Source organism: Rhododendron vialii, chromosome 10a, assembly GCF_030253575.1.
Source record: "Rhododendron vialii isolate Sample 1 chromosome 10a, ASM3025357v1".
NCBI lineage: Eukaryota > Viridiplantae > Streptophyta > Magnoliopsida > Ericales > Ericaceae > Rhododendron > Rhododendron vialii.
Window position 1 is genome coordinate 36,806,924 of NC_080566.1, and position 14,130 is coordinate 36,821,053.

At 39.5% G+C, this 14,130-nt stretch overlaps 2 protein-coding genes across 2 annotated transcripts; one reads left to right on the forward strand and one right to left on the reverse strand.

Annotated features, from left to right (window-relative positions):
• The first annotated feature begins 768 nt into the window (after positions 1 to 768).
• LOC131304251 (diacylglycerol O-acyltransferase 2D-like) lies at positions 769 to 5,968 on the forward strand. The gene is made up of 9 exons (XM_058331427.1): positions 769 to 1,082; positions 2,116 to 2,190; positions 2,322 to 2,407; positions 3,356 to 3,462; positions 3,565 to 3,720; positions 4,148 to 4,234; positions 4,589 to 4,686; positions 4,800 to 4,887; positions 5,638 to 5,968. Exons 1-9 carry the CDS (start codon positions 811 to 813, stop codon positions 5,737 to 5,739), a joined length of 1,071 nt encoding a protein of 356 aa, XP_058187410.1. The 5' UTR covers positions 769 to 810; the 3' UTR covers positions 5,740 to 5,968.
• Positions 5,969 to 8,043: 2,075 nt separating this feature from the next.
• Positions 8,044 to 13,127, reverse strand: LOC131304244 (protein FAR1-RELATED SEQUENCE 5-like). The gene is made up of 2 exons (XM_058331411.1): positions 10,379 to 13,127; positions 8,044 to 8,241 (listed from the first exon to the last, which is right to left on the reverse strand). Exons 1-2 carry the CDS (start codon positions 12,572 to 12,574, stop codon positions 8,074 to 8,076), a joined length of 2,364 nt encoding a protein of 787 aa, XP_058187394.1. The 5' UTR covers positions 12,575 to 13,127; the 3' UTR covers positions 8,044 to 8,073.
• Between the last annotated feature and the right edge of the window lie 1,003 nt (positions 13,128 to 14,130).

A 14,130-nucleotide genomic window follows, 5' to 3' on the forward strand; every position in this document is an offset into this window, starting at 1 on the left:
GACTCGTTTAATAATTGAGTCGAATTTGAGCTCGAGTTTTAGGCTTGTTTACTAAACGAGCAAAACTCGACACTCAAAAGCTCGGTTCGTCTAAAGAGGCTCGCTAAGAAGTAGCTAAGCTCAGCTCGTTTGCACCCCTACTTTTTTTTTCCCAAGGGAGCTCTTTAAAATTTAAATCATTCTTGAAATTATAGTCTTTAAATCATTTTTTAACTACCTAAACTTTGAGCTCAAGTTTTAAGCTCGTTTACTACGAGTCGAGCTCGAACACTACGAACCTCGGCTCGGCTCGTTTGCACTCCTACTTTTTTACCTTCTCGTGAAAATTAAAAAATGATTTAAATACTATAATCACAAGTGAAATTTTGTTTCAGAAAGAGGTATTTTCTGTAGTAATAATAGAAATACAATGAAAAAAATTTAATCTCGAAACATTACACCCATAGTATTACAAAAATTGAACCGATTCCCGTCAGGTGTGATTACGGTTTGAGGGATAGGAAACCATTTGGTTCCGGTTCGATTCCGGTTCCGGTTTTAGATTTCGAGTTTGGTTAGGATTCGACAAAAATTCGAACCGAACCGACCAATTGTCATCCTACAAACCTAGAGAGATCCTAATAAGTTAAAAAAAATCATTTACCAAAAATAAGTTTAAAAAAAAATTAAAAGAGAAAACGACAAAAAAAAAAAAGACGGGAGGAAAAAGGGGTCACAACAGAAAATGCAGTGGATAAGAAAAAGAGCAAAACTCATTTCCATATTTTGCATTAAAATATTTTTTCTATATATATAGATACAGACGCCGGTATGTATAGATTGAATCCACGCTTCATTTTACCACTCGAGGAAAAGTGCCGCGACTTTTCGGCTCCAGATTCCGATTTCCGCATGGCGACCGAGACGGCTGACGGAATCCAGCCACCGCCGCCGCCGTCAGTCGCGCCGACGGAGTTCCGGGGGTCAGAAGGATCGGTAATTCACACGACTCTGGCCATGATCATCTGGCTCGGAGCTATCCACCTCAACGTCGCTATCGTCATTGCTTCCTTCCTCTTCCTTCCTCTTCCCAAGTTCTTCGTGTAACCTCTCTCTCTCTCTCTCTCTCTCTCTCTCTCTCTGGATATGTATACCTATATGCATGTGTGTTTGTTGCTACTTATTAATATGTTTAATCTGCAAGAGCAGGTGTCCAGGCTAGCTTTCGTGACTAATCCCGGACCAATCCCGCCACACACTTGCGGTGTCCCAATTAAAGTCAGTTTTAGCAAAACAATTTATGGACTGGCCCCAAAAGAGTTCGTAGCACCTAAGAGGTTTCGAACTTGAGAAAACTTCTAAGTCACTGGCCTTGACCACTAGGCCAACCCCTCGGGATTGAGCTCCAATCATTTTGCCAAAGTGATATATATGGAATTAAGGAAGGATCTAGGTTTTGAAATCGGAGAAGGTTTTGGGGAAAAGGGTTGAATTGTTGATATGGTCAAGATGGAGTGTTTAGTAGAGTAAGGACTGGAACTTTCATTTTAAGAAAGGGGGTTAAATGAGTTTTTGCTTAAGGTTGAGACTTGAGAGGGTTGAATTTAATGGAGAACAACTGGAGTTGTTGACATTAAATTAGGTTCTTTAATTATCAAGTTCTTAACCAAACTTACACTCAAGATTGAGGAGGGGAAAGAAAGAAGTAAGGGTAGTAAGGGTTGATTTGTTTGTTTAGTTATGCGTTACTGAGAAAGGGCATGTCTAAGTATTCTAAAATAATTTCATCAAATTGGAGTTTGATGGGAAAAATAAAAGGAAAAAGAAGAGATACAATTCTTGCACCAAATTGATATCAAATTAAGACCTGATTGTTTTCACCTGATCAAGGATTAAAAGACTTTTTTGACCAAATTTTGAAGTAGTAGTGTTAGGGATAGATTTGAAGTTTTTCCAATTTTGATACTTGAAAGAAAAATTGATTGGAATGAGTTCGCTGATAGGTTGAGTGTTCATTCAAATATTTGATGAGAACCAACAATATTTTGATAAATGATGAGAACAAAGTGAGAAGGGATTGGAGATTGCCCAAGTATGTTTGTTTTGTGAATTTTGCTACTTTTTTTTGTCATTCAGGGTATTGGGGTTGCTTGTGATTTTTATGGTGATTCCAATGGACGATAAAAGCAAAGGGGGTCGGAAATTAGCAAGGTCAGCGATTTTGACTTATGCAGATTTGTAGAAATAATTGCTTGTTCATGACACAGATTGTATGTGATTTCTCAGTAATTCCAAATGGAGTGTTGGTTACAGAACAATACTGATAACTTGACGAATTTCAGGTATATCTGCAAACATGCTTGTGGCTATTTCCCAGCGACTTTACATGTGGAGGATATCAAAGCCTTCGATCCAAACCAGGCCTATGGCAAGCTTCTGTACCTCCTTTTTTCTTGTTCTTTTCCATTATACTCCTTACTAAATTTGTATGTATCTAAATCATTATGGCTTCTTTTGTTTAACCCGTCAATCATCATTGTTGGACGTCTTGCACAATATAAGACTGGTGATTATCACTTTATGAGGCCAGTTTCAAGATTGCCAGCCCTAAATTCAATGGTTTTTGCCATAAATTGATTGTTGTTATCCAACTACCAAAATACACTATTGGGTTTGGCTCAAAGTTATCCTCATATCTAGCTTAAAAATGTGCAAGCAAGGACAGCTTCCAGAATGATATTGGTCCTTTGCTAGAAAGGGGCTTCTGTCTATGAGTTCACTGTCTCTTCTCCGAAGCAATTCCCTTGAAGTCCTAATGGTTTTTTGGTAGTTCTCTCATGGGTTGATTTTCTATACTTTTGATTGCTTTCTTGTGAGTGATACTGGGTGGTTTACAGGTTCTTACGTTATACATTAGGCCTTTACCCGTTGCATGTTCTCAACTCTCCTTGGCTAATACTTTCAATCTAGCAGCTAGGTATACCATATAACAATGAATTTTGAATGCTTTTGCTTCTGCCAAATGTGGATCGATTATCATGTGGTTAAAATATGCATATAACTGATGGTTGATATAAAGGATGGACTTTCATGAGTTGCTTTTCCCCACATCTTGATAAAAACCATTCTAATTGTTGTATAGTTTGTACTACTAAATACTAATGTGACGTTTGATGGAACTTCTACATTTTATCTTGCACAAGTCCTCTTTATTTTTTCTGCGGTTCATTAATGAAATAAAGAACTAGTCTGGTGAACTGCGTTAATAATATTCCACTCTGATCTGTAAGAAAGTCTAACCTTACTATGTGCTGACAACTCCAGTTTATTTGTTCTTCTTTCGCTCAAATAACGAATAAGCCAATGGTTTGTGCAGTTTTTGGCTTTGAACCGCATTCAGTTTTGCCCATTGGCGTTGTTGCACTTGCCGATCTCACAGGCTTTATGCCTCTTCCAAAAATTAAGGTCCTTGCGAGTACTGCTGTAAGAATACCAATTACAACCCTTCTGCTTGAACACTTGTAAAGTTGATGAAGCCATTCTTAGCTTTCTGTGTGTATTAACTTGTGATTCCCACAAAAACAGGTGTTCTACACACCATTCCTCAGACATATATGGACATGGTTGGGACTTGCACCTGCTTCAAGGAAAAATTTTGTCTCCTTATTGGCAGCTGGTTATAGCTGCATCATAGTGCCGGGTGGAGTGCAGGAGATAATTCACATGGAACACAGCTCTGAGGTTTAACTCACACTCATTGTCGATAAGCTGTATCTATATCTTGATTGAAGGTTAATCATATGCACCAACAATTTCATTTGTAATTGGCTCTTAATCTTCTCTCTGGCTTTCTCCCTCTCTGTGTTGGAATATTGTACACGTTCATATTTTTACAACCTGTGATCAACTACTGTGAAATATTTTATGATGTATGTGCATGAACATTTGGGGCTCCCACTGTGGCTATGGAGATATTCTCCTCATTGTCAAATGACTCCTAGGGTCTTTCTGGTACAGATCATGTCGTAAGTCATCTCAGCCTGATGAGATCAGTCAAAATAGGCAGTCAAGCTATCCAGCTAGACCTTGTTTATTCAAAAGAAAAATGCTCAACTACTAACTTCTCTCTGTACTCACCTCTTCCTCTGCTCTTTCTCTCTCTCTTTAGGTTGCATTTCTAAAATCAAGAAGAGGATTTGTACGCATAGCTATGGAGATGGGCCGGCCCTTGGTTCCAGTTTTTTGTTTTGGTCAGGTACCATTACTTTAATCGTTTCCTCCTTGGTAATTTGGACAGCAGTACATGTAATAGATTCTCATTGTAAGATGCTTGCGCATACCTCAAGCTTGTCTGTTGTGCTAGTCTAGGGATTACTTTATTTGTTTAGGCTACCAATTTTGAATGCATGGGCCTGCAATAAAGAAACTGCCACCCTTCCTAATTTGTATCTTCGTTTCTCATTGGTATTGCTTATTTAGTCGTCTATATCTTTCTGCCATGTACTTCTTTATTTCCATGTAAAATTTGTTGGTTATTATTATTACCACTATTCTTAACTCTGCCTTGAACAAGCGTAACATCTCTCTGTCCCTCTCACTTCTACTGTAGTCATACGTCTATACGTGGTGGAAGCCTAGTGGGAAACTGTACATGCAATTTTCTAGAGCTATTAAATTCACCCCGATTATCTTCTGGGGTATCTTTGGGTACGTTTTCACTCCTAGGGAGCTGTCTATACGTCTATACCTTTTCATTCTTCTTACCTGCTTAACTGCCTCTGGAGCTGATTGAACTCTATCGCATAATGCTTCTCCTGCAGGTCTCCGTTACCTTATCGACATCCAATGCACATTGTGGTTGGTAGACCAATTGAAGTCAAGAAAAATCCAAATCCCACCATGGAAGAGGTATTGTTGCTCATTACCACCTCTTAAGTAGAGTAAATATGTTATGTTTGTCCATTCATGCTGCTCAACTGTGCGGTATGTATTTACGTCCTAGAGCGCTCACTCTTGTTCATTTGCATGTCAATGGCAGTTTAGGGACTGAATACCCCACCTTGACACTTGGGAGTGTTATCTTTATTGGGGTATTATGTTTTCGTTAATTCGACCAGATGCATGTATAAATTACTTGGATGCTGAGAAATCTACACATCCACACTCAACCAGGCTTTTACCTGCACTTATATTCTGACCAATATCTTATATACGGGCGGCATTCCCTTAATGCCTTCTTTCTAATATAATTACTTATCAAAAATAAATAAATTTTGACCAATATCGTTTGCCTTAAGATTAGAGCTTAATTTAAAACCTTTGTCTCCATGAGAACTTGTGAGGCTTTGCAACATTTTAAGGGAGAAGTCAAACCTAAACATTTTTCATTTTTCCTTTTGGTTTTGACTGGTGAACTTCCCCGTATTTACCCAAAGAATCATATATTTTGATGTAATAAATATCCGTCAAGCTACCTACCTAGATCGTTTTACTTCAATTCACTTAAGAATACGCATTTGCTTTTGAAATGAATATATCTTGGTTTGTAAGGGAGGTTATTGTCAATAGGGTTGCAAGCCACACAAGCTTTTGAAGTCCTATTTATCAACTTCGCTGTTTTAACCTTTTCTTGCCCTTTTGCTTCAACTCATTTTGAAGGTCAATGAAGTACACAGCCAATTTGTTGAAGCGCTTCACGACCTCTTCGAGAGGCACAAAACAAGGGCTGGCTATCCGGATCTTCACTTGAGAATTCTTTGATCAGAGATTCCAATTGACAACCCATACCCGCAAAAACTCCCACCGTTACACCATATGTATACTAAATCTGTGGTGTTTGTCATTTCTCTGTACTTCATTCAGTTAATTAACTTAAAAGACCACGTTGATAAATGGATGTAATGGTGTAACAGTTCAGGTTCTGAAGCTTTTTAGGTGCTTTAAGTACCTGAATATAGTTCTTAAAATAGTTGGAAGTTCCTTCTGTAAATTCTGTGTGCGCTCGCGCTCGACTGTGGGTGTGTTGGAGGCTCTGCAGTTTGATCCTCTTAAAACGTAGCATTGCTTTAAAGAAGAAAGGTTCCAGATAAAAGGTTACATTGCTTTAAAGAAGAAAAGTTCCAGATAAAATCTCACTCCAATTATAGTGAAAGACAAGTCTCGAAGTCTGCAGCTGCTTCTGTTGGTTATAGGGGAATTACGGTTCAGTGGCCATTGGAGCAAATAAGTCCCAAGTCATGGACCAGTTTTTATGAAATTGCTCTGGATATGAAATGGAGAAAACTAATTCGTAATACATGAAAAGGGCCACATAAAAGGACTAATATATCCCCTTAATATCATTCTGATTTCCCAGCAAAAAAGCACACCCATGCATACATATAGATACATACATATACGGAGAAGTGGGGGGGGGGGGGGGGGGGGGGGGGGGGGGGGGAGAAAGAGAGAGAGAGAGAGAGAGAGAGAGAGGAGGACGAGGTTGGAGATGGTCTGAACTCTGAAGCTTCTATGCATCTCCATCAGTCTCGTTTCATCCTCGTCATTTCCCCACTTTGCTACAGTGATTCGACAGAGCCAGCGAGTCACTGTAGCACTCGGCTGCTTCTCTCTCTCTCTCTCTGACCTTCAGATCCGGACTCGTCGGCGTTTGGCTTGAGTAAAGGTAAGAAAAGTTGCCAATTTGTGGGTTGTAGTTTTCTAAATAATCTAGGATTGGAGGAATAAAAATTGTGTTTTTTGGGGGTGAATCTAGTGGGTGTTGGTAAATTTTTGGGTGCTAAGGTAGTGTTCATGTGATCTTTACTAATACCTAATGTAGTCTTTTATAATTAATGACTTGCTCTTTTATACTTCAAACAATAATCAATTATTTGAGATAAAATTCTCTCAAAAAATATGGCTTGGTCCATGTTAACAAAAAGATTGGTTTTTATTAATACCTAACGTAGTCCTTTAATGACTTGCTCTTTTATACCTCAAACAACAGTCAATTATTTGGGATAAAGTTCTCTAAAAAAAAAATATGATTTGATCCATGTTAACAGAAAAATTGATCTTTACTATACTCAATGTAGTCCGTTGTAATTAATGACTTGCTCTTTTATACCTCAGATAATAGAGACAGAAGGGAATGAAAGTGAAACGATTTTAGGGGAGGGATATTTTTGTCTTCGAAACCATGTCTTGACAATTAATCTTTTCCTTTCCATAACTTTTTAATTCCAAAAAAGTAGTCCATGAGTTCAAGAATATTTACCGCAATGGCCACTGAAACGATTTTTGTTGAGGAATATTTACCCCAATTAATCTTTTCATTTCCATGACTTTTTAATTCCCAAAAAGTAGTCCATGAGGCAGGACCAACTTTGGGCTCTGCTAGGGCCCTTGGTTTTTCAGCCTATGAGTCGGCCCGGATCCAAGGGTTGGGTGGGCTTCGAAGTGGGCCAACTTTAACCCAATGGACTTGTCTGTGAACGGACGGCCATTTGGTCTGCGACCCCTAGTTGTGAGGACCTTTCATGGGGTCGAAAGGATCTGCTAGGGTTTTTGTTGATTTTACCAACCTATACGTGGGAAAGACATTCCAATTCCCTATTAGATAGTGACATTCTCCAGTCCCAATTTCAATAAATACAACTTCATTTTTTACATTTTCTTTTACTAGCTTGTTTGTCATACAAACAAAAATTCAACCGACTGTTCGACTAGTAACCTTAACCCTTTCTGGAAAGCAGAAATACACTTCCCCTCGAATGCAACTCTGCTTAAGCAAGACAAACACCAGATTCATTGCAAGATGTCACTTACCTAATTAAACAGATGGAAATCCTGGAAATGACCTTCCCCACTAGTTCGAATTAGTCACAGAATCAAAACCCTAATCCAATCAACGAAGTTGGTCGTGTTCACAAGGATCCATTTTCAAGTGGAAAAGTTAGGCATTCTCAAAAACCTGAGAGAGAGAGAGAGAGAGAGAGAGAGAGAGAGAGAGAGAGAGAGAGAACTGCCATTTCTATTCAAAAGTTGCTAGTAGAGAGAGAGAGAGAGAGAGAGAGAGAGAGAGAGAGAACTGCCATTTCTATTCAAAAGTTACTAGTCTTTCATACCTAACTTAATACTTTGAACTTTAACTGTCAGCTGTAGTTTCTGATGCTCAATATCTTTCAAAACTGCAAGTAAGTTGGCCCTATATACTTCGCACTTCCGTTGTGCATGCTCGAGCTGGCGGGTTAGTTTTTGTATCTTCCTCTCCTGCTCGTCCTACGGAAATTGTTCAATAGATTAGGTTAGCCAAAATGGTCAGAGAACCTCCATACAAAACTCCATACTAAGCACCACCATTAAAAGAATCAAATCAGAATAACATCAATTCGCCATTACCATTTCCACAACTACATATCCATAACCATGAAAACCAAATGTCAACATAGGGAGGCGGATTAAAAAATCAACACGTATTGCTAATGTACAGGAACTAAAAAGAAAAAGTTGTTGCCTGCACATAAAAGTTAGAAGTAGAAAAAGGACAAGGTTTAGTTGACGAGTTATACATGGTGTCCCTCTGAGACCAAAGGCTCAGAACATAGCAGAAAGTCAAGTTAGGAACTCAGATTTTGTTAATATTCAATCTCGAGGGCTGCATATGTATAATGGCTGGCAGATGACAAAGCATCGCTACGACAAAGTTTGAGTAGCACTACCTATGACCACAAGTACGTTGCTGAAAATGTAGTAGAGGTATTATGTAGGTATGAGCAAGCTATAGCTCAGGGTTAGTACTCTGGTGAAAATTCAGAAATTTCCCGACATAAATAATTATGGTATTCAGATTTGCACAATAAGAACAAGTTGGATCCGCCTAGTGTTTGCATCACAACTTGACCTGTGCCACTTTTAACAAAGATAGAATCTTCGTTACCCCCATGTAAGAGATGGTACCCATTCGTTATGCACAAGGGATTTCTCTAACATGGATGCAAAATAAATCTTCAGCCATGCATAAGACATTTGGAAGCAGTAGAACCTAAAGCCATTGCTCCACTTTTCCTGTTCACATCAATTATTCTCTCTCTCTCTCATGCTCATATGGTATCATTAAATTTGATTACAAAATCTCTGCATGGTAAACACTGGACATAGATGGGCACAGCAATCGATTAGAGTTTGTCCCATATCGGTTATTTATGACCTATGAATCTAATAAATGGGCGTGGATGACCTCTCCACTCATACCAATTGGTTTTGAGACGGATTCTTCAACAGTAATACAGTAAGATCTGTAGAATCTAAACAAAAGATTTTGCCACAGACGGTACAACGCTGCGCTACCTAATTCAGTAAGTGCCAATACTAACCCAATTAGCCAGGATAAAACTTACAGTGCATTGTATCAAGTTAAAAGGTACACATACAAAAGCAGGACATTTAGATGATAGTTTTCCTTCAAAAGAGTCACCAGACTCACCACAGTCAGGACATTTAGATGATAATTGCTTTGATGTACATTAATTGGAAACATAAATTGACATTCTAACATCCCCCTGAAGCAATGCCACACAAGTAGCCCTTCAGAGTCACTAATGAGTGGTTTCTTAAATTTGAAAGTTCAAATATTCAACATACAATTCCTCTCTATAATAGTGACACTTGTTCAGCCTATATGATAGACTAGCACCAACACTCCAAAAGGGCGCCATGTCCACGTATTGGACACGAGGACACAGCGGGGACACGCCCAAATACGTATTGGACACGCCACATGGCGTGTCCAATAATTTTTATTATTTTTTGATAGGGGACACGCCGGGGACACGGCTGGGGTCAAAATGTAATATATATTTTTAATTTTGAGGGGTTAATATGAAATTATTCAAAAATATTTGGGTTAAACTGTAATTATGCCTTTATTTGGACCATGGTAATCTTATACATTCATCAACATTGAAAGAAAAGAAAAAATATATGTATATATGTATTTATATATTTATTTATTTATACACGTGGCATGTCCCCGCTGTGTCCGTATCCCCATTTTTTTAGAATTGCCGTGTCCCGTGTCCGCGTCCGTATCTGTGTCCGTGTCCGTGTCCGTGTCCGTGTCCGTGTCCGTGTCCATGCTACATAGGATAGACAGGAATACCCCTATATATCAAAGAACTGATAAAATCCAAACCAAAAAATAAAAATTCAATGAGAATGATGGGTGCCACCCCTCCTTACATCAACATGGTGGTTTTCAAATCTTTTATTACTTCAATTCAGTAATAGTAAAGGAAACATAAGAATTGAAAGGCATGTCAGATGTGATTGAGACCAACTAAGGGGAGAAAAATAAAGATCAATCAATTCAGCAAAATAAGGACTAAACTAAAGAAATTAAAAAATAAAAGCAACTCACCTCAGACTGAGATGCCTCTGAACCCCATTGAGGAAGCCCAGTAGTATCATTGGCATGGGTTCTAGGACTGGCATGGCTTTTTCTGCTAGTTTCGTTGACATTAGTCATCCTCCCACCTTTACTTTTCTCAACAGCAACTTTAATTGCAGCTTCCCTTAGAGCCCCCATTGCCACGTCGTAAATTTCAACAGTATTCACACCTTCATCTACAAACTTAAGGGCCTCATGGCGAAGATTATTGTATCTGGCCGTTTGAGATTCTTTAGAACTACTCATCGAATCATTCGGATGTTCCTCCAACATCACACCACTCTTAGCATTTCTCGTCCACCGTTTCAAAATATATCGCGATGGCAGAGTAAGAACGTTTGTCACCCTAAAGACTGACAGTACATGTCTGCATAGAAGTCCAGAGAACTCGAACATCTGACAACTACAAGTTACTTTCATCTGTGAAGAATCTAATTTGACAAAGTAAGCCTTGTGATTCTCCTCAAATTTAGCAACTCGGTAAGTGGTGAGTGCCTCCTCATCCTCAACTTTGGTTGCCAAGAAAGTAAGTGTCTCAACTAACTCCTCCTGAAACTTCATGAACAATTTCCTTGTGTAACCCGTAGCTGCTTGTTTCTCCATTGGAGATGGGGTTTTCAACATTGGTGCACTGTTCAATGTATCATAATCTGCCTTAACTTCTTTCTCATAGCGACTCTCCAAGGCCTTCTCGTATTGCTTAACAAACAGTTGAAGAGTTGTTGACGCATTGACATACCCATCAAAGTACGAATTCATACTGTCACTTCGTTGTGTTATTGACATTTCTGCAAAGAATGTGTCCCTCAAGTACACAGGGACCCATTGTAGGCGATCAGTATAAATAGTTTGAAGCCACTCATGTTCCCGAAGATCGTATCTATCAATAAGGGACAGCCAACAAGATTCAAACTCTTCTGTGGATTCAGACAGGTTCACACATTTATGAAGCTCAGCTTCAAAATTCAAATGTTCAGAAAGCACACGGGACAACTTCTCTTGGCTTTCTTTGAAGATGTGCCATTTGCAAAAACGGTGACGGGTCCCGGGAAAAATCTCTGTAACGGCCAACCGAATCACCCGATCATGATCAGTGGTGATTGAGACCGGAGGCCGGTTGCTCATCGCCTCAAGCCATGTTCTAAATAGCCAGACAAATGATGCCTCAGATTCATTTATCAAAAGGGCACAGCCAAACAATACAGGCTGTCCGTGATGGTTTACTCCAGTGAACGGTGCAAAAGGCAACCGATAGCGATTAGACCTGTAAGTGGTATCAAACGTAACCGTATCGCCAAAATAGGTATAATTAGCCCTTGCTTTAGCATCAGCCCAAAAGATATTACTCATGAACCGTTCCTCGTCTCCCTGCACGGCATAAAAGAATGCAGGATTCTCAGACTGCTTCTGCCTCAAGTAGTCTAACAAGATCTGAGTGTCCCCACCAAGAGTCCTCTGCCTACTACTCTTCATATAATTCCTACAGTCGCGTTCGGTGAACCCAATATTGGTAATTCCCCCGTATTCCTTAATCAGGGCAGACATGATGCCACTAGGGCCAATGCCAGCCCCCTGCAAGGTATCAATCAAGGACTTTGCCGAGCCAGACACATGGCGGTGTGACCGGAGGCAATGAACCTTATCAGGCGGGACTAGCTCATGGTTGTGCTCTTTGACAAATCCGGAGACAACCCACCTACCGGAATCCTGAATCTTAATTACCAATGTGGCCTTACAGCCAACCCTAGTCTCGGCACGGGGGCGTTTAATCCTAGGACCATCATCACGCCCACTTTTCTCCTTCTCGACACGAAACCCCTCTTTGGCACACACAAACGATCGCTGAATAATGGCACCGTCCCGTCTAGACCTACGCGACATGCTGACGCGGGTACCAAAACCAACCCGCCTGGCATACGAGTTGTAGAAGGCCTTGGCAGCCTCCTCTGACTCGAATTCCATACCCTCATAGGGTTCAAGGTTAGTGTCCCCTTCAGGAAGATAAAGCTCTCCAACGGCCCTACCGCCCCCACTGCCATACGAATTTTCAATAAGGAGGCCATCCTCATCGTCAAGTTGGTGGTCAATGTCAACAGTATCATCACCCAGCCCCATCATGTCGAATTCTATAACATCATTCCCCATACCCAACGGTTCAAACTCCATATCCAATCTAATCACTAGCTATACTTTCGCTTTCGGACCCAAACAACTACACCAACAAAAGCCAACAGTGGTGAAAAAGGAAAACTGGGTCTGATGTAGCTAACTGATGTAACGAATCTGATCCAACCAAGCCAAAGGTTGAAACTTTAACAGCAAAAAGACGGGATAAGGACAACCCATTTCTAATCTAATCACTTTCGTTAATTTCAACAAGAAACAACAATAGGGAAAATATTACACTATTTATGCTATATATTCGAGTGAAACTTGGGGGAATGCAATCATGATGTGTGGACTGTTAAATTTCAATCTGCATAAAACCCGTGTCTAAACGTGTAAAGAGGATATAAATACTGACCGTGCATCCAACGAAATAGCCGAGAGAGAGAGAGAGAGAGAGAGAGAGAGAAGGGCTTGGTTGAAAGGTTGGATTTTGGGTTTTGTTGGGAGGATTGAAATTAGGGTTTTTGAGTGTAGGGTTCGGATGTCATGGGAGTTGCAGAAATTGGGAAGAAGATGAAGAAGGCAGGGGGAATGGAATGGGGTTTTAGGGCAATGATAGGGTATTTACGGGAGAGGATGGATTCGTGGTTTATGACCGTTGGATCTATTGATGGGTACTACAGCCAAGGTACAAGATCATCCATGCAAATTTACTATTCAAGAACTCGTCCCACTAATAACTTTTAGGATTTTTTTTCATTTTTGTCCTCGTTCAATTTTTTTTTTCGCGTTTGTTAGTTCGATTTTTTTTTTTCGCGTTTGTTAATTATCTGACAAATTCTTATAGATTATTGATTCGTTGAGAGAAATCAAAAAAAATATTACATTTACCAAAATATTTTAGAAAATAACCAATTTTTGCTAAAATAAAATTATTTCCCAAATTATTTGAATAAAAGTAAAAAAAAATTACTTCTTCGATTTGTCTCATCGAAATGAATCAATAATTTACAAAAGTTTGACGCAAAACTAACAAACGCGATAAAAGATTTGATAAAAACAAAAGTGCTAAAAGAAAAAGTGTAGCGAAACGGAATCTAATTATCTTTTGATGGGTACTATCAAAAATTGACTTGGTATTATTTAAACTTAAATCCATTGTTTTGAAGATGATTGCAAATGTAGCACTCGTAACTACTACTAATTTGTTCTCGATATCCAACGAGGGTTATCTCCATTGCCCAGGGGTGGATGCCTCCACTGGCGACGGGTTTGCTTCCACCTTGGAGTTGTGAGTTTGATTTCTTATAGGTTAGCTGGATAGGAGGTGAAAGTCCATTTGGGTAGTTTCATAGGCCAGTCCACTAGTCCCTCTCTTAGCTACTTTACTTCTCCCTCCTTTTCCGTTCGTGGGTGTTGGTTCCCAATGGCCGGTTTAAGAGGGATTAGTCTGATTCCGTTTGAGTATGAGGATACCTCCTATATTGTAAAAAAAAAAAAAAAACTAGTTCCCGTTCTCGTTACAATCGAGATGAGCCCATGATACATTGGAAATGAGCCCATAACGATCCAAAACTGAATCAAACAGGATAATTGTTGCAGCACTGGTTATG